The 24,156-nt window shown below is 44.6% G+C and overlaps 1 protein-coding gene across 1 annotated transcript in view; it reads left to right on the forward strand.

Annotated features, from left to right (window-relative positions):
• Window positions 1-294: 294 nt before the first annotated feature.
• Window positions 295-24,156, forward strand: part of CPLX4 (complexin 4) — a 32,739-nt gene continuing 8,877 nt past the window's right edge. The window contains exons 1-2 of the mRNA XM_070736402.1: window positions 295-458; window positions 7,020-7,107. Coding sequence (XP_070592503.1) covers window positions 295-458; window positions 7,020-7,107 — 252 coding nt within the window. The remainder of the gene's footprint in view (window positions 459-7,019; window positions 7,108-24,156) is intronic.

A 24,156-nucleotide genomic window follows, 5' to 3' on the forward strand; every position in this document is an offset into this window, starting at 1 on the left:
TAAATACGAAATCTAATGATGTTTGCGTCCCTCCCCACCTGGTAATCTGAACCATCTGCCTCGGGCGGCTAAGGAGTACACACCGCCTTAATCCAGATTAAAGTTGACGAACTGTTTCTGGCACAGAGTTTTCCCTTAATGCTGTGCCCTAGAAGAGCTTGTTCGGGGCTGGTGAAATTTCATTTGTTGATTGGTCCGTTCTTTTTCCCTTCGGGCTGTGGGTTTCCTGGTGGCGTGGCGCATTTGGGGTTTTTTCACCTCTACTCGGCAAGGTGAAAAGCAAAAGGGGAGACCATGGCTTTCCTGATGAAAAGCATGTTGAGTAACCAGGTGAAAAACCTGGGGCTTTCTGGAGGGGGCGAAGAAAAGAAAGAGGAAGCCCCTGCTGACCCAGCGGCTGCAGCAGGAATGACCAGGGAAGAATTTGAAGAATATCAAAAGCAGGTGATAGAGGAGAAGTAAGTAACACATTCTCTATGTTTTCAGTGTGTAAACTGATTTAGATTGCTAAATTCACAAGACTAGAGATCAAGGGAGGCAGATGCTTTAATTTTTTTAAAAAAATTATTTATTATTTATTTGTTTGTTTGTTTGTTTAGTCAAGCATGTATTAGATATAGGGATAAACATGGTTATTAATACATGAAATGGATACGCACCAAGACAAATTCCTTGTGTGTCCAATCACACTTGGCCAATTCTACTCTATTCTATTCTATAAAAGGGAACATTAGGACAGTAAGCATGATAGTGTGCTTATACACGCCCATTACAGATCTCTTAGGAATGGAGTGAGGTCAATTAAACGGGTCTAAAAATGGTGGAAGGTCTTAAGCATAAAACCTATCAGGAAAGACTTAATGAACTCCATCTGTATAGTCTGGAGGACAGAAGGGAAAGGGGGGGACATGATCAAAACATTTAAATATGTTAAAAGGTTAAATAAGGTTCAGATGGGAAGTGTTTTTAATAGGAAAGTGAACACAAGAACAAGGGGGCACAATCTGAGGTTAGTTGGGGGAAAGATCAGAAGCAACGTGAGAAAATATTATTTGACTGAAAGAATAGTAGATGCTTGGAACAAACTTCCAGCAGACGTGGTTGGTAAATCCACAGTAACCGAATTTAAACATGCCTGGGATAAACATATATCCATCCTAAAATAAAATACAGGAAATACTATAAGGGCAGACTAGATGGACCATGAGGTCTTTTTCTGCCGTCAATCTTCTATGTTTCTATGTTTAACTGTAGATAGTCTAAGATTAAAGTTGGGGGAGAGGGTATTGGGGAAGAAACCACAGATTCAGGTACTGCAATCCAGGCATTGACCACTGTTGCTGAAGTTATATTTCCTGCAATCAAGTTTGGTGCGGTTTACTTTAATAGAACCATAGAAACATAGAAGATTGACGGCAGAAAAAGACCTCATGGTACATCTAGTCTGCCCTTATACTATTTCCTGTATTTTATCTTAGGCTGTATGTTTAAATTCAGTTACTGTGGATTTACCAACCACGTCTGCTGGAAGTTTGTTCCAAGGATCTACTACTCTTTCAGTAAAATAATATTTTCTCATGTTGCTTTTGATCTTTCCCCCAACTAATTTCAGATTGTGTCCCCTTGTTCTTGTGTTCACTTTCCTTCCCTCCTGAACCTTATTTAACCCTTTGACATATTTAAATGTTTCGATCATGTCCCCCCTTTTTCTTCTGTCCTCCAGACTATACTGATGTACTTTAATGCTGTACTTTAATGCTTGTGTTTTAGGCTGTACCACTACTTAGTCTCCCGATGCTTTTAATAGAATCACCACTGAAATGGGACCTTTTCCTTTGAATGTTCCTCTTCCTCCAGATTTCTAGGTTGGAGAAAGAGAAATACATAATGTACCCGATATATTTCCCAAATGTAATCACAGTTACAAGCTTCGGAATTTCATAGATTTCCTTAGAGCTCGTCTGAATCAAAACACTGTTAAGAATTTTTCTTTTCCTGCATTGATTGAAATTTTTAAAAATTGCTTTGTGGGAGCTAGTTAAGTTAGATTTGCTCTATTTTGAAACAAAAGTGCAGAGAAGAGCAACCAAGATAATTGAGACTATAACATACGATAAACGGTTGCAGGAATTGGGCTTGGCTACTCTAGTGAAGAAAAGGATCAGGGGAGACATGATAGCAGTGTTTCAATATTTGAAGGAGACGGGGTCAAGCAATTTCTCCAAGCACCTGAAGGCCAGACAAGGAATAATGGATGGAAACTGATCAAGGAGAGATTCAACCTAGGAATAAGGAGAAATTTACTGACAGTGAGAATAGTCAACCAACAGAATAGCTTGCATTGGACCAGAATACCTCCGGAACTGCCTGCTACCGCACGAATCCCAGTGGCCAATAAGGTCCCACAGAGTTGGCCTTCTCCGGGTCCCGTCGACAAAACAATGTCATCTGGCGGGCCCCAGGGGAAGAGCCTTCTCTGTGGCGGCCCCGGCCCTCTGGAATCAACTCCCCCCGGAGATTAGAATTGCTCCCACCCTCCTTGTCTTTCGTCAACTACTTAAGACCCACCTATACCGCCAGGCATGGGGGATTTGAGACACCTTTCCCCCAGGCTTATTATACTTTATGTTTGGTATGTATGTGCTGTTTGGTTTTTAATTATGATAGGGTTTTTAGTTTTTTTTAATATTAGATTTGTGCCTGTATAATACTGTTTTTATCGTGTTGTGAGCCGCCCCGAGTCTTCGGAGAGGGGCGGCATACAAATCTAATATATTATTATTATTATTATTATTATTATTATTATTATTATTTATTATTGCCTTAATGAACTCAATCTGTATAGTCTGGAGGACAGAAGGAAACGGGGGGACATGATCGAAACATTTAAATATGTTAAAGGGTTAAATAAGGTCCAGGAGGGAAGTGTTTTTAATAGGAATGTGAACACAAGAACGAGGAGACACAATCTGAAGTTAGTTGGGGGAAAGATCAAAAGCAACATGAGAAAATATTATTTTACTGAAAGAGTAGTAGATGCTTGGAACAAACTTCCAGCAGACGTGGTACATCCACAGTAACTGAATTTAAACACGCCTGGGATAAACATATATCCATTGTAAGATAAAATACAGGAAATAGTATAAGGGCAGACTAGATGGACCATGAGGTCTTTTTCTGCCGTCAGTCTTCTATGTTTCTATGTTTCTATGCCTTCAGAAGTTCTGTGAGCTTTATCACTGGAGACTTTCGAGAAGAAATTAGACTGCCGTTTGTCAAAAATGGTGTACAGTGTTCCCTCACTTTTCATAGGGAATACATTCCGAGACTGCCCGCAAATGTCGAATTTCCACAAAGTAGAAATGCGGAAGTAAATACACTATTTTTGGTTATGAACGGTATCACAAGCCTTCCCTTAACACTTTAAAACCCTAAATTACAATTTTCCGTTCCCTTAGCAACCATTTAGATTATTATTCATCATTTTATTTATTAAAGTTTATTTAAAAAATATTTATTAAAGGTGAACGGAAGTTTGGTGATGACATATGACGTCATCGGGTGGGAAAATCCATGGTCTAGGGGAAAAAACTGCAAGTATTTTTTAATTAATATTTTTGAAAAACCGTGGTTTCGCTAAATTCAAACCCGTGAAAATCGAGGGAACACTGTATTGTCTCCTGCTTGGATGTATGTGGGAGGGGGGGTTGGACTAGATGACCTACAAGGTCCCTTCCAACTCTGTTAATCTAATCTAAACTAAATGGCAAAGGTAATATGCATCTGCCTCTTAAAGTTTAAAAGTACTGTGCTCTTCCTTAAAAAATATGTTTACTCTGATATTTATATAATGACATAGGAAGCTATCTACAAAATTAACATTTTAAATACCAATTAGTGTTTTTATGAAATGTGCAAAATCAATATACTGTTAGTAGTAATACTAGTATTAGTACTCAACCATAGGAAATGAAATGAAAGCATATCGCTACTACTATTATAGCTACAAAAATAATTGAATTTCAAGTCCTGGGACCATTTCACTAATGATCAATTACATAATGCTTAGCTAAAGCTACACTGTAAGGTGATTAGAGGTGAGAGGTTAATGTTCTATGGAATTTGACTCTCCGGGGTTATATTTAGTAGTGGTCCTCTGCACAAAACCTCAAGCCACATAAAATTTTAAAGGAATTCTCTTTCTTTCATGGGAAAATGAAAAATATGTCCAGATCTTTCATGATCTGGATTCATTCAATACTTTTAATGAAGTTACTTGGTTTCTACTAGGGCTATTTGATTTTAACGATCAGAAGTTGAGGGAGTCAAGATTAATCAAAATAAAATTGATTAATCTGAAAAGATGCTACCAGGCTCCTGATTTTTGGCTATCGTAAACTAAGACAGCTGTCTTTCTACACTACATTTAAGGAAGATACCTTTTAGTCATGGCTTTTGAATGAGGTGGAATCCATTCAAATTATATTAAAAAAAACAGATCCACAGAAACTACAGATCTATTACCCTGGCTTCAATGCCAGGGAAGATTTTGGAAAAGATAATCAAGTAAGCAGTGTTCCCTCTAATTTTTTTGGGGGGTGGGCGGAAAAGTATAGTGTCTGAGTGGCAGTCCCTTCGGGACTGGGCGGCACAGAAATAATAAATAAATGAACAAACAAGCAAACAAATAAAAAACCCACCCTGTTTTGCCTCAGAGAATTTCAAAATAAAATACTGTACTGTACTGTGTGTCTATAACAGTGAGCTCATAATAGGGCAACTCTATCAATATCAAAATGCCACTTAAATAGTTGAGCTAGTTTCAAACTAGATTTTGATTTTCTTTCTCTCTTCCTTACTCCCATTCTTTTTCTTTCTCTTTTCCTTCCTCTCTTTTTTCTATCTGTTTCTCTCTCTTCCTCTCTCTCTCCTTCCCTCTCACTCTTTCCCTCTCAGCTTCTGGGCAGGTTTGGAAAACTCTGAGTTGATGATGATTTTTAAGTGAGCGATTGCTCACTGCTCAGCTTAGAGGGAACTATGCAAGTAAGGAGTCAACAAACACCTAGGAGCAAACAAAGTAATAAACAAAAGCCAACATGGGTTTGTCAAAAACAGATCATGCCAGACTAATCTTATAGCACTCTTCGACAAAGTGACAAAATTAGTGGATCAGGGGAATGCTGTCAATGTGGTTTACTTGGACTTCAGTAAGGCTTTTGACAAATTAGACCATAACCTACTACTAAATAAAGTAGAAAAACGTGGGATGGACAGCAACATTTCCAGATGGATTCAAAACTGGATAACTAACTCCACTCAACATGAAGTGTAGGCAGCCATATTAGTCAATATAAATAAATAATTTTGATTTTGAGAGTTCTTCTATTGAGGCATATCTAATTCAGGGCCAAGTGGCCAGAGCCGGCCTGCAGGATTTATTTTTATTTATTTATTTATTTATAGTTTGTGTTGGAAGGGACCCTGTGGGTCTTCTAGTCCAACCTCCTGCTGGTGCAGGAGACCCTATATCATCCCAGACATATGGTAGTCCAGTCTCTTCTTGAAGGTCTCCAGTGTTGGGGAGTTCACAAGCAGGCCATTCCACCAGTTGATCGCTCTCACTGTCAGAAAGTTCTTCAGAAAGGTTGAATCTTTCCTTGGTCAGCTTCCATCCGTTGCTCCTTGTCTGGCCCTCTGGTGCTTTGGAAAACAGTGTGACACCCCTCCTCACTGTGACAGCCCCTCAAGTATTTGAAGACTGCTATCATGTCCCCCCCTGGACCTCCTCTTCACTAGACTATCCATGCCCAGTTCCTGCAGTCTTTCCTCGTATGTTTTGGTTTCCAGTCCCATTATCATTCTGGTTGCCCTCTTCTGTACTTTTTCCAGAGTTTCAATGTCTTTTTTGTAGTGTAGAGTCCAAAATTAAATGCAGAACTCTAGATGTGGTCTGACAAGGGCATTATAAAGTGGTATCAGTACCTCCTTAGTCCTAGATTGTATCCCTCTGTTATGGATGATTAGATGTAGCCCACGGGGCCACCCAAGAAATAGCAAAGGACCGGCCTGAGCTCCATTTTCGACGACGAACGGTTGCAGGAGGCTGTCCTAGCCAAAAACAGAGTTCACAAGGGCCGTGTGCCATCTCCCTGAGCTCCATTTTTACTGGCAGAGGGTTGCAGGAGGCTGTCCTAGCTGAAAACAGAGCTCACATGGTCCCTCCGAGCTCCATGTTGGGCCACTATGTGACATCTCCAGTGACATCATATATAGAGTGCTGGTGAGACCACATTTGGAATACTGTGTTCAGTTCTGGAGACCTCACCTACAAAAAGATATTGACAAAATTGAACGGGTCCAAAGACGGGCTACAAGAATGGTGGAAGGTCTTAAGCATAAAACGTATCAGGAAAGATTTAATGAACCCAATCTGTATAGTCTAGAGGACAGAAGGAAAAGGGGGGACATGATCGAAACATTTAAATATGTTAAAAGGTTAAATAAGGTCCAGGAGGGAAGTGTTTTTAATAGGAAAGTGAACACAAGAACAAGGGGACACAATCTGAAGTTAGTTGGGGGAAAGATCAAAAGCAACATGAGAAAATATTATTTGACTGAAAGAGTAGTAGATCCTTGGAACAAACTTCCAGCAGACGTGGTAGATAAATCCACAGTAACTGAATTTAAACATGCCTGGGATAAACATATATCCATCCTAAGGTAAAATACAGAAAATAGTATAAGGGCAGACTAGATGGACCATGAGGTCTTTTTCTGCCGTCAGACTTCTATGTTTCTATGTTTCTATCATGCAGGCCACGCCTCCTGGCCACACCCCCTCCGAGGTCAAACACAACCCCAATGCGGCCCTCAATGAAATAGAGTTTGCCACCTCTGTTCTAAAAAGATGAATGAATCCAGAAGTTGCTTCCGGATGCTCCTTAAGAGCGACCCACAGCCTGATATTTAGCTGGAGATGTTTGGTTGATTCTAACAAAACCTCCCCTTTGTGCCTTCAGGATGGAAAGAGATGCAGAGTATGCACAAAAGAAGGCTGGACGAGCTGTTTTGCGGGTCCACTTGCGAGAGAAATACAGACTTCCAAAGGCAAGACCTCTGTCAAAACATACTGTTTATTACAATCTTGAGAACATATAACATTCCTATAATTCGGTGGTCCTCAAACATGGCAACTTTTAAGATGTGTGGACTTCAACTCCCAGAATTCCCTAGCCAGCATGGGCAATTCTGGGAGTTGAAGTCCACACAACTTAAAGCTGCCATGTTTGAGAAACAGTGGTGTAATCTGCTTTGCTATTTATCTTTTCTGTCTTTTATTACTGACCCCAAAATTTTACATAATATGTAACCTGCTGAATGTTCCCGCCAAGACTTAGGTTAGATATCCTAAGCATTTTATTTGTATTGCAAAAATCCATCCCATAGAGCAGTGTTTCCCAACCTTGGCAACTTGAAGATATTTGGACTTCAACTCCCAGAATTCCCCAGCCAGCGAATGGTGGCTGGGAAATTCTGAGAGTTGAAGTCCAAATATCTCCAAGTTGCCAAGGTTGGGAAACACTGCCATAGAGATAGAAATGGAAATAAAGCCACAAGTCTGAACGATACAGGTAGACCTTGATTTATGTATGACCACAATTTATGACCAGAATTTCTGTTATTAAACAAGGTGGTTGTCCAACAGGTGGCCCAATTTTACATTTTAATTTGCCACAATTATTAAATGAATCACTGTTGTTAAGAGAATCACATCTTCCACTTACAATCACAATTCAGATTGGAACTTTTGTCGCTGTATGCACCAAGAGAAATTCCTTGTGTGTCCAATCACACTTTCCCAATATAAATATATTCTGTTCTGTTCTGTTCTGTTCTGGTCTGGTCTGGTCTGGTCTAGTCTAGTCTATGAGAGATGTGTTGTATCCTGAAATGGCTACCTTGTAACGCTGTAAATAGTTTGTTCCTCTTTTCCAGCGCTGTCTGAGCCCAAGCAGGAAGTCGCTCCTGATTGGCTCAGACGCGGCCGGCTCTCGCTTTGGCGGGAACCGCAAAAGTATAAAAGAAGCGGCTTCTCCCTGCAGAGCCAGTCGGTACTCGCTGAATCGTCACTTTACCTTACTGAGCTGTCACTTATTCTCTGAGCTGAATAAAAGTACCGATTGCTCAAACCCTGTCTCTGGGTCTACTTCACTGGCGACGAACGAACGGAAGAACTTCGCGTGCAACATGGACAAAATCCAGATCGGCCAGGCTCCAGAACTTTTCGATGCCGAGAAAATGACTTGGGACGAGTACATGGCCACCTTCGAGATATTCCTCGAGGCGGCGGGAATGCAGGACGCCGGAGCCGATCGCAGACGGGCTATTTTTCTAAACTACTGCGGCGCAGAGATCCGTAGACTTGCCCAAACTCTCACCGAACCAGAACAAGCAAGAGCCACAGCGTGGGACGTCCTTCAACAGAAACTAGCGAGCCATTTTAAACCAACCAGACCAGCCGTGGTTTACCGGCATCAATTTCACATGATGGCTCAGAGAGAAACCGAGTCGATAAGCCAATTCACAACGCGGCTTCGAACGGTACTCGCTCAATGCAAGTTTCAAGATCCGGAAGCTCGCCTCACCGACGCCTTGATTTTCGGCATGAAGAACCACACAGTGAGAAGTAAACTCCTCACCGAAGATGAGCCGACTCTACAAACCGTAATCAAATTAGCGCAAACCGCGGAAGCAGCCGACGCAGCGGCAAGAGAATTAAAAGAGCACGGAAGGCGAGAAACCATTGCCAAAATCGACGCCGAGTCTCCCAGCGCCATGGGAACAGACGTCCGCGGCCAGCTAACTAGCAACGGAGACGACTGCCTCCTCCTGCAAGACCAACCGAGACACCCTAGAGCTACTCATCCAGCCCCCTGCGCGGGCTGCCGGGGAAATCACCAGCGCCATCGATGCCCGTTCCGCGACACCACTTGCCGCCGTTGCAACCGGAGAGGCCACATCGCCATCGCATGCAGGGCAACGGCACCAGAAGAAACTTTTGCCACACAACAATACCAGCGACCCCAAAACCACCCCCCCCAATCGCGAGAAAGGAGACCGTTCCGCATCTCGGGTCAAAGGAATTACCCCACCGCTAACCGAGACTACAATAGAGGTAACTCTCAATATTCCGTGAATAACACGGCAACCAAGAAGGGGGCTAAAATTGTTATCTCGTTGTTGCTAAATAACCAGCCTTGCTCAATGGAGCTAGATACGGGTTCGAGATATACCATCATGCCCTGGGAAAAATTTAAGCTATATATGCCTAATGTGTCTGAGGCTGACCTAATTCAAACCTCTTTGGTGATCAGAGACTTCCAAGGGGGGGTAATCTCGGTCCTGGGAACTGCAAATGTACCTATTGTATTTAAGAATGTCAAATGTACCCTTCCCATGCTTATTGTGACGGGGGCCAAACACTCCCTGCTAGGGCTAGCATGGATGGAACCGTTGGGGATTGAAATTTCGGGTGTGTGTAATGTAAACTGTGATATTATGCCTAACTTTGTGAAAGAGTTCCCTGAAGTGTTCAGCCCCACCTTAGGATTGTATAAGGGAACCCCCATATCTTTCTCTATTGACCCCAAGGTCCCACCAGTTAGACTGAAACCTCGCAGGGTTCCCCTCCCGCTTCTCCCCAAGCTAGACTTACAGCTGGACAAACTCATTAGTCAAGGTATCTTGGTCCCTGTGGAACAGGGGCCATGGGAAACTCCCATAGTGACACCCCTGAAGCCAGATGGCTCCTTAAGAGTTTGCGCTGATTACAAATCAACCCTGAATAAGGCACTCCAACACCACCCCTACCCCATTCCGGTTGTGCAACAACTCTTACACTCCCTGGGGGAGGGGAAAAGGTTCGCAAAGATCGACCTGGCGCAGGCTTACCAGCAACTTCCGGTCGATGAACAAACAGCAAACGCTCAAACAATTGTAACGCACAGGGGGGCTTTCAAATGCACGAGGTTACAGTTTGGGGTGAGCATAGCCCCAGGGATATTCCAGAGCATCATGGAACGCCTATTGTCAGGGGTAAATGGGGCCATCCCATATTTTGATGACATCTTAATTGCAGGGGAAAACCAGGAACAAGTGAACAAAAGAATAAGGGAAGTACTTAAGAGGCTACAGGACAAAGGGTTACGAATCAAGCCTGATAAATGTGTCTGGGGAACTAACAGTATTGAATTCCTAGGATATAAAATAGATAAGGAAGGTATCCACCCCACAACTGAGAAGCTGAGAGCAATTAGAGAAGCCCCAGAGCCACGAGATAAGAGTGAGTTGCAAGCATTTTTGGGCCTCCTTAATTTTTATTCCGTTTTTTTAAAGCAGAAGGCAACAGTAGCAGAGCCTCTCCATCGTTTACTCCAGAAGGAAGCCCGCTGGACATGGGGGAAAATTGAACGTGAAGCCTTTGCTCAAATAAAAAATTTACTAACTTCTAAAAGTGTAGTAGTCCAATATAGTGCCTCACTACCCATTAGGCTCACGTGCGACGCTTCGCCGTACGGCATAGGAGGAGTCCTAGCTCACGTTCTACCTAATCAGACAGAGGCCCCAATAGCATTTTTTTCAAGAACCATGACCAGCACGGAGAGAAATTATAGCCAGTTAGACAAGGAGGCTCTGGCATTAGTGGCAGGGGTAAAGAAGTTTCACAATTACATTTTTGGAAGAAATTTTGAGCTAGTCACTGACCACAAACCCCTACTAGGCCTGCTAGCCCCCAACAAGCCCACTCCACCTTTTATGTCTCCAAGACTAATCAGATGGGCCCTTTTCCTCTCTGGGTATCAGTATGAGCTCACCCACAAGGGGGGGAAGGAAATCAATCATGCAGACGGCCTCAGCAGATGCCCCATAGCAGACTTGGTAGAAGACCCTGTTCCAACCACAGACGTGCTAATGATAGAACTCGAGGAAAACCCACTAACCACAGCAAAAGAGGTAGCTGCACACACGCAGCAAGACCAAATCCTGAAACAAGTAGTGAACTGTGTTCTAAAGGGATGGCAAAATGATATTGTTAAACCTGAATTGTGTGATTTTAAGAACAAAAGGCTTGAATTGTCATATGTAAAAGGTTGTTTGCTGTGGGGGGATAGAGTGATCATCCCCAAACGCCTAAGGGAAAAGGTACTCAGAATGTTACACGTGGGCCATCCTGGGATTGTCAGGATGAAGAGCCTAGCAAGGGGGCATTTATGGTGGCCAGGGCTTGATGCTGATATTGAAAGTTGGGTTTCAAAGTGTGACCCGTGCCAAGAGTCTAGGCCCAATCCCCCCAAAACAACTCCGGCTGAGTGGGAACAGCCTGCTGGCCCTTGGTCTAGGATCCACATTGATTTTGCTGGCCCAGTGGGGTCTCAGTATTTCCTAATAGTGGTTGATGCTTTCTCCAAATGGTTGGAAATAATAGCAATGAACAACATAACCACAAGTGCCACTATCAAGGTATTGAGCAGACTGTTTGCATCCCATGGTTGCCCTGATCTATTGGTGTCTGACAATGGACCACAACTAACAGCCAGGCAATTCGAATTATTTCTAGATGGCCTGGGGGTCAGACATGCCCTCATCTCGCCTTACTCGCCCTGGGCTAACGGGTTGGCAGAACGTTACGTAAGGGTGGCAAAAGAGGCATTGCACAGGTCAGGCCCTGGAGATGTGCAACAGAACTTGGACCAATTCTTATTAACCCAGCACATTACCCCTAACTCGCACACACATGTAAGCCCTGCAGAGTTATTGATGGGGAGAAAGTTGAGGTCACCACTAGACAGGTTAAACCCAAGGTTCTGTTGGAATAATAACCAAATGTGCATAAAACCAGAAAGAGAAATGTATTTGGGTCAAAATGTATATGTAAAATGCTTTGATGGAAATGTAAACTGGATGAAGGGAATTATTGTTAAGCAAAATGCACCCAAGACTTATATTGTTAAACTGGAGGATGGTCGTTTGTGGAAACGACACATAGACCACATTCGGAAACGAACTGAAAACCAATTACAACAACCCGCTGACTCGGACTCTCCCCCCTCAACAGACTTTTATACATTGCCCGAACTAAGAAACACGCAGAGAGACTTATCGGGCCAGGGGGAACCATCCAGCGACGCCGAGCCATCCTCGTCCTCCGAGGCCTTCGTTGGGCCCGCCAGGCCTAGTCCGCCGCACCGGGAGAACAGCGGCGAGCCATCCTCCACAGTCAGTGGCGAAGGAGAAAATGGACTGCGCAGGTCAGCGCGAGAGTCTCGAAGGCCTCACCGATTGGACGACTTCGTCACGTGGCTTTCTTGATGGATGGGTCCAACTATGAGGGGAGGGGTGTTGTATCCTGAAATGGCTACCTTGTAACGCTGTAAATAGTTTGTTCCTCTTTTCCAGCGCTGTCTGAGCCCAAGCAGGAAGTCGCTCCTGATTGGCTCAGACGCGGCCGGCTCTCGCTTTGGCGGGAACCGCAAAAGTATAAAAGAAGCGGCTTCTCCCTGCAGAGCCAGTCGGTACTCGCTGAATCGTCACTTTACCTTACTGAGCTGTCACTTATTCTCTGAGCTGAATAAAAGTACCGATTGCTCAAACCCTGTCTCTGGGTCTACTTCAAGATGGTTGTTAAATGATTAGCATCTGATTTCGCAACATTTTTACTGCAGTTGTTAAGTGAATCATATGATCATTAAACAAATCTGGCTTCCCACATTGACTTTCATTGTTGGAAGGTGCTGGGAAGGAATGGTGCAGTGGCTTAGAGAAGGAGCTCACGCCACACAAACGGGAGCCTGTGAGTTCAGTCTTTTTGCAAGTGTGTCTTGCAACGTTTGCTTTTTACATTTATTCATTCATTCATTCATTCATTCATTCATTCATTCATTCATTCATTCATTTATTAGATTTGTATGCTGCCCCTGTCCGAAGACTAGGAGCTGCTCACAAGAAACAGTACAAATCCAATACTTAAAAACAATTTTAAACCCTTAATATAAAAACATTGCTTTTAAGTGGTCTGAAATAAAGTTTAGATTTCTCAGGTAACAGAAATAATATTTGTAAATGGAGAAATGTTACACTCTTTATCGGAGAGCAATTGCCACTGAAGTTACTCCTGATTAGAAGAACATTGAATGGGCACTGTTTTTGTTTGTTTGTTTGTTTGTTTGTTTGTTTGTTTGTTTGTTTGTTTTGTCCAATACACAATACATATTGAAGAGAATAGACATGAAGTATTATATATAAAGAAAAGGAATTAAAGGATAAAAGTATAATGAGAATAGAACAATTATATGAGACAGACGGAAGAGTTAATAGAACTCGCTTCGAATGGTGGTTGGGCCAACAAAAATGGTTGCAGATTAATGCAATATGTAAATATTTGAATAAAAGTGAGAATAAAGAAGCATTTTTGAGAGAAGAAAACTGCCTAGAGAAAATATTGAAAGAAAAGATTAATGATTCAAAAGGACAGGCTAGTAATATTTATGGCATCTTATTACAAGGGGAAGAGGAAGTGATTAAAGGCCTAACAAGATAATGGCAGAATGAATTACGGATTAATGAAAGTGAGATGGAAGACGTAGTAGAAAATATACATAAGATAAAGAATACAAGAATTAGAGAGATGAGAAGGAAAATTTTACATAAATGGTATTTCACGCCAGTAAAACTAGCACACTTCCAGAGGAAAGGGAAAGGAAATTGCTGGCATGGTTGCCAAATAAAAGGAGATTTTATGCATATGCTCTGGGAATGTGTTGAAGTTCAAAAATTTTGGAAGGAAGTACAGAATGAAATAAATAATATGCTAAACTTTAATTGGATAATTACAAATGAATTAGCAATACTAGTTAAATATGGGGAATTACGAGAATTTAAAGAAATCAAAACAGCAGCTTTGGAAAGCGCTCAAGCAGTAGTGGTATTGGGGTGGAAGAATAGCAATAAATGGACAATCCAGAATTGGTACTGGTACATGGTGGACCACATCCACTTCGAAATTATGGAAATAAGATTAAATAACTTTGATGAAAATAAATTGGAGAAGCTGATGGCACGATGGAATAAGGTGAAAAATTATATCTTGAGTAGAATTTATGACGACAATGTGAAAAATAAATTCCAATCACTTTTTGTATGTAAAGAAATGTAAACCGGAGCTAAGGAAGAAATTGAAACTTATTGCAAATAACTTAACCCCCTCGTTGCTTAATAACGGTCCCTTGTTCTGGCTCTGTGAGCCCAATCTTGGGTACTGGTGGTGAGTGTAACTCTGGCCCTGAGCTCAGGTTGCTGCTGCTGAATGCCAGATCGGTGGTAAATAAAGCTCTCCTCATCCGGGATTTGATCCTGGATGAGGAGGCCGACCTGGCATGTATTACTAAAACCTGGCTGGGCCCAGAGGGAGGTGTTCCTCTCTCTGAAATTTGCCCAGCCGGGTTTCAGATATGGCATCAACCTCGACTCCAGGGAAGGGGGGGGAGTGGCTATTGTAGCCAGGGAGAGCCTTTGCCTGCGTGGACTCATTGCTCCGGAAATTGCGGGTTGCGAGTCTCTCTTGATGAAGTTGGACTTAGGGGTTCAGGTGGGCTTATTTCTCACGTACCTGCCTCCCACCTGCGTGTCAAAAGCCCTGCCTGTGCTCAGGGCCGCCATCAGGAATTTTGGGGCCCCATACAGCCTAAGTGTCTGGGGCCCCCCTCCCTTCTTCCTTCCTTCCTTCCTTCCTTCCTTCCTTCCCTTTTTCTTTCTTTTTTCTCTTTTGGTTTTTTTTCCCCTTCCTTCCTTCCTTCCTTCCTCTTTCTTTCTTTCTTCTTTTTATTTCTTTCCTTTTTTCTCTTCTTTTTCTTTTCCCTCCCTCCTCCCTCCCTCCCTCCTTCCTTCCTTCCTTCCTTCCTTCCCTTTTAAATTTTCAAACTGTCTTCTTCATATTCCTGGCTGAGGAATTCTGAAAGCTGCAGTCAACTGTCTTCAGCCATTGTCCAGCCCTGTGCTATGGACCCCTCCCTCCACCCCCTGAAGAGGCCAGGGGCTTCTTTCCAAAGCCAGTGGCAGTGATGCCAGAACCCCCTTCCCTGGGGATGGGAGCGGGGGGGGGCTCCACTGGTCTCCCTCGACAAGACCTTCCGCAACACATCAGCCCTGCTGGGCAGGCCTCTTAGCCCCACCAAAGAAATGGGGGTTAAGGAAGACCCCACCCCCCACCTTGCCCCAAACACTGGCACTCTGCATAACCCATGCGGGGGCTTTGGCTTCCCCTCTGCAGAACAGAAGCTGGGGACCTCTCCCTCCACATACACTGGATCCCTATGGCCCATCCGAGGGCTGGCAAAATAGGTGTGCCCCCCCACCTGCTTTTCTATCTCTCTCTCTCTCTTTCTCTCTTTCTCTCCCTCTCTTTTTGTCTCTCTTTCTCTCTCTACTTTTCTTTCTTTTTCTCTTTTTCTCTCCCTTTCTCTCTCTTTCTCTTTATATCTTTCTCTCTTTTTTCTCTCTCCCAACCTCTCTCTTTCTCTTTCTATCTCTTTCTCTCCCTCCCTCTCTCTTTCACTTTCTCTACCTCTTTCTCTCCCTCTCTCCCCTTCTCTCTTTCTTTCTCTTTCTCTCCCTCCCCCTCTCTCTTTCTCTTCCTCTTTTTATCTCTCTTTCTCTCTTTTTTCTCTTTTATCTCCCTTTCTCTCTTTCTCTCTCTCTTTCTCTCCCCCTCTCTTTGTCTCTTTCTATCTCTTTCTCTCCCTCCCTCTATCTTTCTCTTTTTATCTTTCTCTTTCTCTCTCTCTCTTTCTCCCCCTTCTCTCTGAAGTGGGGAGGGCCGGGTTGGCACCAAGGGAGCTCGAGACGGGGTGCAAAAGCAAACTACTCTGCTGGCCCAGGCCCACATCGGAAGGAAGGAAGGAATGGTAAAAGGGGCGATCAAGAGAGGAATGGGTGAATGAATGGACGGAGGGTGGGAAGGAAGGAAGGAAAGAGGGAAGGGACAGGAACAGAGGAAGGGTGCAAAGAAAGCAAGGAAAGGTGTGAAAGGGGAGAGTAAGAGAAGAAGGAGTGAAAGAAGGGAATGAGGGAGGAAACAAGGGAGGAAGGAGAAGGAAAGCAAGAAATGGAGGGAAGGAAGGAAGGAAGGAAAGAAAGAAAGAAAGAAAGAAAGAAAGAAAGGGGGAAGGGACAGGAACAGAGGAAGGAAGCAAGGAAACTTATGAAAGGGGAGAGTAAGAGAGGAAGGACTGAAGGGAGGGAGGGAAGAAGGTAGGAAGGAGAAAGAAAAGAAGAAATAGAGGAAGGGAAGGTAAAAGAGAGAAAGAAAAAGAGCAAGAAAGAAAGCAAGAAAGAGAGAAAGAAAGAATGAAAGAGAAATAAAAATAGAGAGGGGGAATGAAAGAAATGGAAGGAGGGAAGGAAGGAGAGAAAGCAAGAGAAAGAAAGAAAGCAAGAGAAAGAAAAAAGAATGAAAGAGCAAGAGAGAAAGAGAGAAAGAGAAAGAGAGAAAGAAAGAAAGAAAGAAAGAAAGGCAACTTCAAAGAAAGGCTCACAGCATCTCTCACTCTCTCTCTCTTTCTATCCCTCTTTCTTTCTCTCTCTTCCTTTCTATCTCTCCTCTTCCTTTCTCTCTCCTCTCTCTCTCCCTCTCTTTCTACCCTCCTTTCTCTTCCTTCCTTCTCTCCCTCCCTCCCCTCCCTCCCTCCTTCCTTCCTCTCCATTTCTCTTTCCCTCCCTCTCTTTCCCTTTTCTTTCTTTTGGTCCACTTGCCTCTCTCTCCGCTTCTCCACTTGCCTCCCCCTCGCGCCTCACCCTTCCCACCCGGCCACCCGCGCGCGCTTACCAGCAGCAGGAATTCAAGTAAGCCCAAAAGAAGCCATTGGCTCCCGGCGGCGTTCATGGCCCCCCCGAACCCCCAGCCCAGCTGGAGCTCCCTCTCGCCGCCGCCATCTCCCTGCGACTGCCTGCGGCCGCTGCAGCCCCCCCTCCCACCGGGCCACAAAGGACATTTGCCGCCGACGCCAGTGAAGCTTCAGTTGGGCGGGGCGCTGCCGGTACTTCCCTCCTGGGGCTCCCGCTCGCAGCTGTCCCCCGGCTTCTGCTCGATGCCGCGGTTTTCGGCGCTGTCCTGCTGTGCCCCAAAGACGGAAGGCGGGAAAAAGGCGAGAAGAATGGAGCTCTCCTTCTTCCTGCCTTCCGTCTTTGGGGCCCAGCAGGACAGCGCCGAAAACCGTGGCATCGAGCAGGAGCCAGGGGACAGCTGCGAGCGGGAGCTCAGTGCAAGGAGCCGCTGACTGCGGGCCCCAATTTGCCCGGGGCCCGGTAGCGCGCTCCCTGTAGTACCCGTGTATCGGCGGCCCTGCCTGTGCTACTCGAGGAGGTAGTCGGGTTGCCGGTGGAGTTCCCCGGACTCATTGTCCTGGGGGACTTCAACCTGCCATCACTCGGCGAAACCTCTGGGTTGGCACAGGAGTTCATGGCCACCATGACAGCCGTGGACCTGACTCAAGTAGTACAGGGTCCGACTCAAGAGGGAGGGCATGCACCTGACATGGTATTCCTTTCTGAGCAACTGAGTAATGGTCTGAGACTAAGGGGCTTAGAAGCATTGCCTTTGTCATGGTCAGACCATTTTCTACTACGGCTTGACTTCCTGGCTCCAATCCTCCCCCGCAGGGAGGCGGAACCAATGAAGATGTTCTGCCCCAGACGCCTGATGGACCCAGAGGGCTTTCAGATGGCGCTTGGGGTTATTCCAGAGGCACTCGTCCACAGTTCGGCGGAGTCTCTCACAGAGGCCTGGAACAGGGCTGCGGCGGATTGCGCCTTTGTGACCTCTCCGTGGCGTTAGACCCCGTAGAGCCCCATGGTTCAACGAGGAGCTCCGGGAGTTGAAACGCCAAAAGAGATGTCTAGAGAAGCGATGGAGGAAGAGTAGGTCTGAATCCGATCGAACACTTGTAAGAGCTTTTATTAAGACTTACAAAGTGGCGCTCAAGGCGGCAAGATGCGCGTACCATGCCGCCTTGATTGCATCAGCGGAATCCCGCCCGGCCGCTCTGTTTAGGGTGACCCGCTCCCTTCTTAACCAGGGGGGAGTTGGGGAGCCCTTGCAGAGTAGTGCTGAGGATTTTAACACGTTTTTCGCTGATAAAGTCGCTCAGATCCAGGCTGACCTCGACTCCAAGTAAAACAGAGTCGACTGACAACGAGTCAGTCGAGGTGACTGGGGCACGTACTTGTCCACCTGTCTGGGAAGAGTTTGATCTGGTGACACCTGATGAAGTGGACAAGGCCATTGGAGCTGTGAGTTCCACCACCTGTTTACTGGATCCGTGTCCCTCCTGGTTGGTTTCGGCCAGCAGGGAGGTGACACGGAGCTGGGCCCAGGAGATTACCAATGCTTCCTTGGGGAGGGGAGTTTTTCCATCACTCTATAAAGAAGCGCTCGTGCGCCCCCTCCTCAAGAAGCCCTCCCTGGACCCAGCCGTGCTTAATAACTATCGTCCAGTCTCCAACCTTCCCTTTATGGGGAAGGTTGTTGAGAAGGTGGTGGCACTCCAGCTCCAGCGGTCCTTGGAAGAAGCCGATTATCTAGGTCCCCAGCAGTCAGGTTTCAGGCCCGGTTACAGCACGGAAACCGCTTTGGTCGCGTTGATGGATGATCTCTGGCGGGCCCAGGACAGGGGTTTATCCTCTGTCCTGGTGCTCCTTGACCTCTCAGCGGCTTTCGATACCATCGACCATGGTATCCTTCTGCGCCGGCTGGAGGGGTTGGGGGTGGGAGGCACTGTTTTCGAGTGGTTCTCCTCCTACCTCTCTGGCCGGTCGCAGTCGGTGTTAGTGGGGGGTCAGAGGTCGACTCCTAGGTCTCTCCCTTGTGGGGTGCCTCAGGGGTCGGTCCTCTCCCCCCTGCTATTTAACATCTACATGAAACCGCTGGGCAAGATCATCCAAGGACATGGGGTGAGGTATCATCAATATGCGGATGATACCCAGCTTTACATCTCCACCCCATGGCCAGTCAACGAAGCAATGGAAGTGATGTGCCGGTGCCTGGAGGCTGTTGGGGCCTGGATGGGTGTCAACAGACTCAAGCTCAACCCGGATAAGACGGAGTGGCTGTGGGTCTTGCCTCCCAAGGACAATCCCATCTGTCCGTCCTTTACCCTGGGGGGGGGAATTATTGACCCCCTCAGAGAGGGTCCGCAACTTGGGCGTCCTCCTCGATCCACAGCTCACATTAGAAAAACCTCTCTCAGCTGTGGCGAGGGGGGCGTTTGCCCAGGTTCGCCTGGTGCACCAGTTGCGGCCCTATCTGGACCGGGACTCATTGCTCACAGTCACTCATGCCCTCATCACCTCGAGGTTCGACTACTGTAATGCTCTCTACGTGGGGCTACCTTTGAAAAGTGTTCGGAAACTTCAGATCGTGCAGAATGCAGCTGCGAGAGCAGTCATGGGCTTACCTAGGTATGCCCATGTTTCACCATCACTCCGCAGTCTGCATTGGCTGCCGATCAGTTTCCGGTCACAATTCAAAGTGTTGGTTATGACCTTTAAAGCCCTTCATGGCATTGGACCAGAATATCTCCGAGACCGCCTCTTGCCGCACGAATCCCAGCGACCGATTAGGTCCCACAGAGTGGGCCTTCTCTGGGTCCCGTCAACTAAACAATGTCGGTTGGCGGGCCCCAGGGGAAGAGCCTTCTCTGTGGTGGCACCGGCCCTCTGGAACCAACTCCCCCCGGAGATTAGAACTGCCCCTACTCTTCCTGCCTTCCGTAAACTCCTTAAAACCCACCTTTGCCGTCAGGCATGGGGGAACTGAAACATCTCCCCCTGGGCATGTTTAATTTATACATGGTATGCTTGTGTGTGTGTCTGTTAGCATATGGGTTTTTTATAAAATCTTTAAATATTTTAAATTTGTCAGATTATTTATGATTTGTTCCACGTGTTGTGAGCCGCCCCGAGTCTTCGGAGAGGGGCGGCATACAAATCCAAGTAATAAATAAATAAAATAAATAAATGGTGGTGGGGTTTTTATTGGTGTTGGGCACATTTTCCTTTAAGTATTTTTTTGTTTGTTGTTAAAATTAATTTAAAAAATTCAATAAAAAGAAAAGAAAAGGATAGAAGAAAAGATATAAAAATAGAGGAGAAGATATATGAAAGGAAGAAAAGATATATGATATATAAGATAAGGAGAGACAATTGGTCAGGGGATGAAAGGCACACTAGTGCACTTATGTACGCCCCTCGCTGTCTGAGAAAAGTCACCAAGAAGATGTGTGAAAGGGCAGCTGTAAGGAAGCCCATCTACAGTCTGAAAAACAAGGTAGCCTCTCTCTTCCCCATCTCTGTTGTGTCCAGAGGTTTTGTTACCCGCCCCTTTTCCTTGGGCGGGAAAATACAATGATTAGATTGGTTGGCTTAGCCTGGCAACAAGGAGTATAAATAGTTGCCAGGCACGGCCATGTTTTGTCTTTTGTTCTGAATCAAGTTGCATGTTTCCTGTTACAATAAACCGATCAGCAGATCAAGCCTCATTTCTTGAGGGGATCTAACAATCTCTAGTCATCTTATTCAGTAGTGGGTTGCTACGGTTATGGATAAGGATAGTGCAGCTTCCCTTCTCCCTCACACACGGGCATCCCAGTGTTTTTTTGCTTCTGCGCATGGGCAGGAAGTAAAATCTCATGAAGGGATGCGTGTGTGAGAGAGATTTCAGCAATTTTTTGCTTCTGCACATGCGTGAAAGCGAAAAAATCGCTGAAATCTCACATGCACACAACCCCTCACAAGATTTTGCTTCCGGCAAATTCTTGCGAGGGGATGCACGTGTGTGAGAGAGATTTTGGCAATTTTTTGCTTCTGCTCATGCACAGAAGCAAAACTTTTTGCCGAAATACTCTGAGACGCACATCTGTGCATGTAGCATATCGGTAGCGGCAGGATTGGGAAACCGCCCATGATCTTATCCCTCTTTATTTACCACCCCTAATTGTAATTTAGGTTCTTTTTTAATTGATCTGTAAATGACATTCATGATATTAATATGTATATCCTTGTGGGTCCTTTGTTCAAGTTCTTGCAACTTTTTGGCATAGAAACACATATAACAGTAGTGGGTTATAAAACCCGTTGCTACTAGTTCCTCCGTGCGCCCATGCGCACAAACCTTCTGCACATGCATGGAAGCATCCCGGGTGGGTGGGTGGAGCCTCCTGCCACCAACACGTCTGGTTCTTAGAACCATGCTGAACCAACCCACCGCTGACATATACTCTGTTTCCTCCAAAATAAGACATCCCCTGATAATAAGCCCAATGGGGCTTTTGAGTGCATGGCAATAAGGCCAAGTGCTTATTTCAGGGTTCAAATCTATCTATCTATCTCTCTATCTCTCTATCTCTCTATCTCTCTATCTCTCTATCTCTCTATCTCTCTATCTCTCTATCTCTCTATCTCTCTATCTCTCTATCTCTCTCTCTCTCTCTCTATCTCTCTATCTATCTATCTATCTATCTATCCATCTATCCATCTATCCATCTATCCATCTATCTATCTACATATCTATCGATCAATCATATCTATCTATCTATTTATCTATCTATCTATCTATCTATCTATCTATCATATCTGCCTGTCTATCTGTCTGTCTGGCTAGCTGTCTGGCTGTCTATCTATCTATCTATCTATCTATCTATCTATCCATCTATCCATCTATCCATCTATCCATCTATCCATCTATCCATCTATCTATCTACATATCTATCAATCAATCAATCATGTCTGTCTGTCTGTCTGTCTGTCTGTCTGTCTGTCTCTCTCTCTCTCTATCTATCTATCTATCTATCTATCTATCTATCTATCTATCTATCTATCTATCTATCTATCTATCTATGCACCCTGTTTCCCCCAAAATAAATATCTCCTAATAATAAGCGCAATAAGGCTTTTGAGTGCATGGCAAGAAGTCTAAGCACTTCTTTCAGGGTTCAAAAAAATAAAATAAAATAAGACATGATCTTATTTTTGGTGGAACACGGTACATATGTAGATACTTAACATTAGAGGAACTGTTGATCAATATATCTTTACTTGACCTAGTGTTTCTTAACTTTGGCAACTTTAAGATGTATGGACTGCCAACTCCCAGAAATCCAAGCTGGATGGGGATTCTGGGAATTGAAGGTTGGGAGGAAAAAACCTGATCTGGGTCATCCTTTCCTAATTTTATGCCCTTCAGATATGTTGATGGTGCAACTATTAAGACTCCTTCTCCTTGGAAAGTTGGCAGATGTATTTTCAAAGCTCCCAATATTATTGGAATCTTCCACCATGCTAAAAGGACTTATTGTGCTTTTGAAAATTAAGTTGTTGCTATTTTTCCCCAAGAGGAAAAAAAATTGAAGTCCTTTAATGTAGATAGTATAGGAAACTGAATCCATTTAAATCAAATAATGATTTAAATGGAAGACACAAACAGTCTGGCTTGTACAAAGGGGCATAATGAATGTGGATAGTCCTTAAGTTATGAGCACCATTGAATCCAAAATTTCTGCTATTAAGAGGACATAGACTCAAGATACAGAAGGATCTTGACAGAATTGAACATTGGGCTCTATCTAACAAGAGGAAATTCAATAGTGAAAAAAGTAAGGTTCTACATTTAGGCAAGAAAAACAAAATGCACAGGTACAGTATATGTGGTACCTTGCTCAACAGTAGTAACTCAGAGGGATCTTGGAATCCTAGTGGACAATCATTTAAATATGAGCCAGTACTGTGCAGCAGCTGCCAAAAAAGCCAACACAGTTCTAGGCTGCATTAACAGAGGGTTAGAATCAAGTTAACATGAAGTGTTAATAACCTTTCATAACAGCTTGGTAAGGCCACACTTGGAATACTGCATTCAGCTTTGTTTGCCATGATGTTGAGACTCTAGAAAGAATGCAGAGAAGAGCAACAAAGATGATTAGGGGACTGGAGGCTAAAACATCTGAAGAACGGTTGCAGCAGGAACTGGACATGGCTAGTTTAATGAAAAGAAGGACTAGGTGAGACATGATAGCTCAGGGGTTGCCACAAAGAAGAAGGAGTCAAGCTATTCTCCAAAACACCTGAGGGTCGAACAAGAAGCAATGGGTGGAACCTAATCAAGGAGAGAAGCAACTTAGAACTAAGGAGAAATTTCCTGATAGTTAGAACAATTAATCCGTGGAACAGCTTGCCTCCAGAAGTTGTGAATGCTCCAACACTGGAAGTTTTTAAGAAGATGTTGGATAACCATTGGTCTGAAGTAGTGTAGGGTTTCCTGCCTAAGCAGGGGGTTGGACTAGAAGACCTCCAAGTCCTGTCCTACTCAGTTATTCTATTCTATTTGTTAAGTGAGTTTTGTCCCATTTTAAAACCTTTCTTGCCACAGTTGTTAAGTTGAGTGGTTAAGTAACACAAGTTGTGAAATGAATCTAGCTTCCCTATTGACTTTGTTAATCAGAAAATCACAAAATGGGATCACACGTCACATTTGTGACACTGTAAGTGTAATGGTTACAAATGAATGAATTTTGATCCCTTGACAATGGGAACGCTGCAATGGTCATAAGTGTGAAAAACATCCATAAGTCACTTTTTTCAGTGTGATAACTCCAAACAGTCACTAAACAAAAATATTTGTAAGTCGAGGACTACCTGTAGTAAATAGATTTTGGACTGGGACTACCTAAGGTTAGACTCCTCAGCTTAACCTAGCCTTTCAGAGTTACTCTGGGGTTAAACTAGATTTGTTTCCATTGGTTGCCAATCAATTTCCGGTCACAATTCAAAGTGTTGATTATGACCTATAAAGCCCTTCATGGCATCGGACCAGAATATCTCCGGGACCGCCTTCTGCCGCACGAATCCCAGCGACCGGTTAGGTCCCACAGAGTTGGCCTCCTCCAGGTCCCGTCGACTAAGCAATGTTGTTTGGCGGGACCCAGGAGAAGAGCCTTCTCTGTGGCGGCCCAGACCCTCTGGAACCAGCTCTCCCCAGATATCAGAGTTGCCCCCACCCTCCTCGCCTTTCGCAAGCTCCTTAAAACCCACCTCTGTCGTCAGGCATGGGGGAAT

This window comes from Erythrolamprus reginae, chromosome 2 (assembly GCF_031021105.1).
Source record: "Erythrolamprus reginae isolate rEryReg1 chromosome 2, rEryReg1.hap1, whole genome shotgun sequence".
Classification (NCBI taxonomy): domain Eukaryota; kingdom Metazoa; phylum Chordata; class Lepidosauria; order Squamata; family Dipsadidae; genus Erythrolamprus; species Erythrolamprus reginae.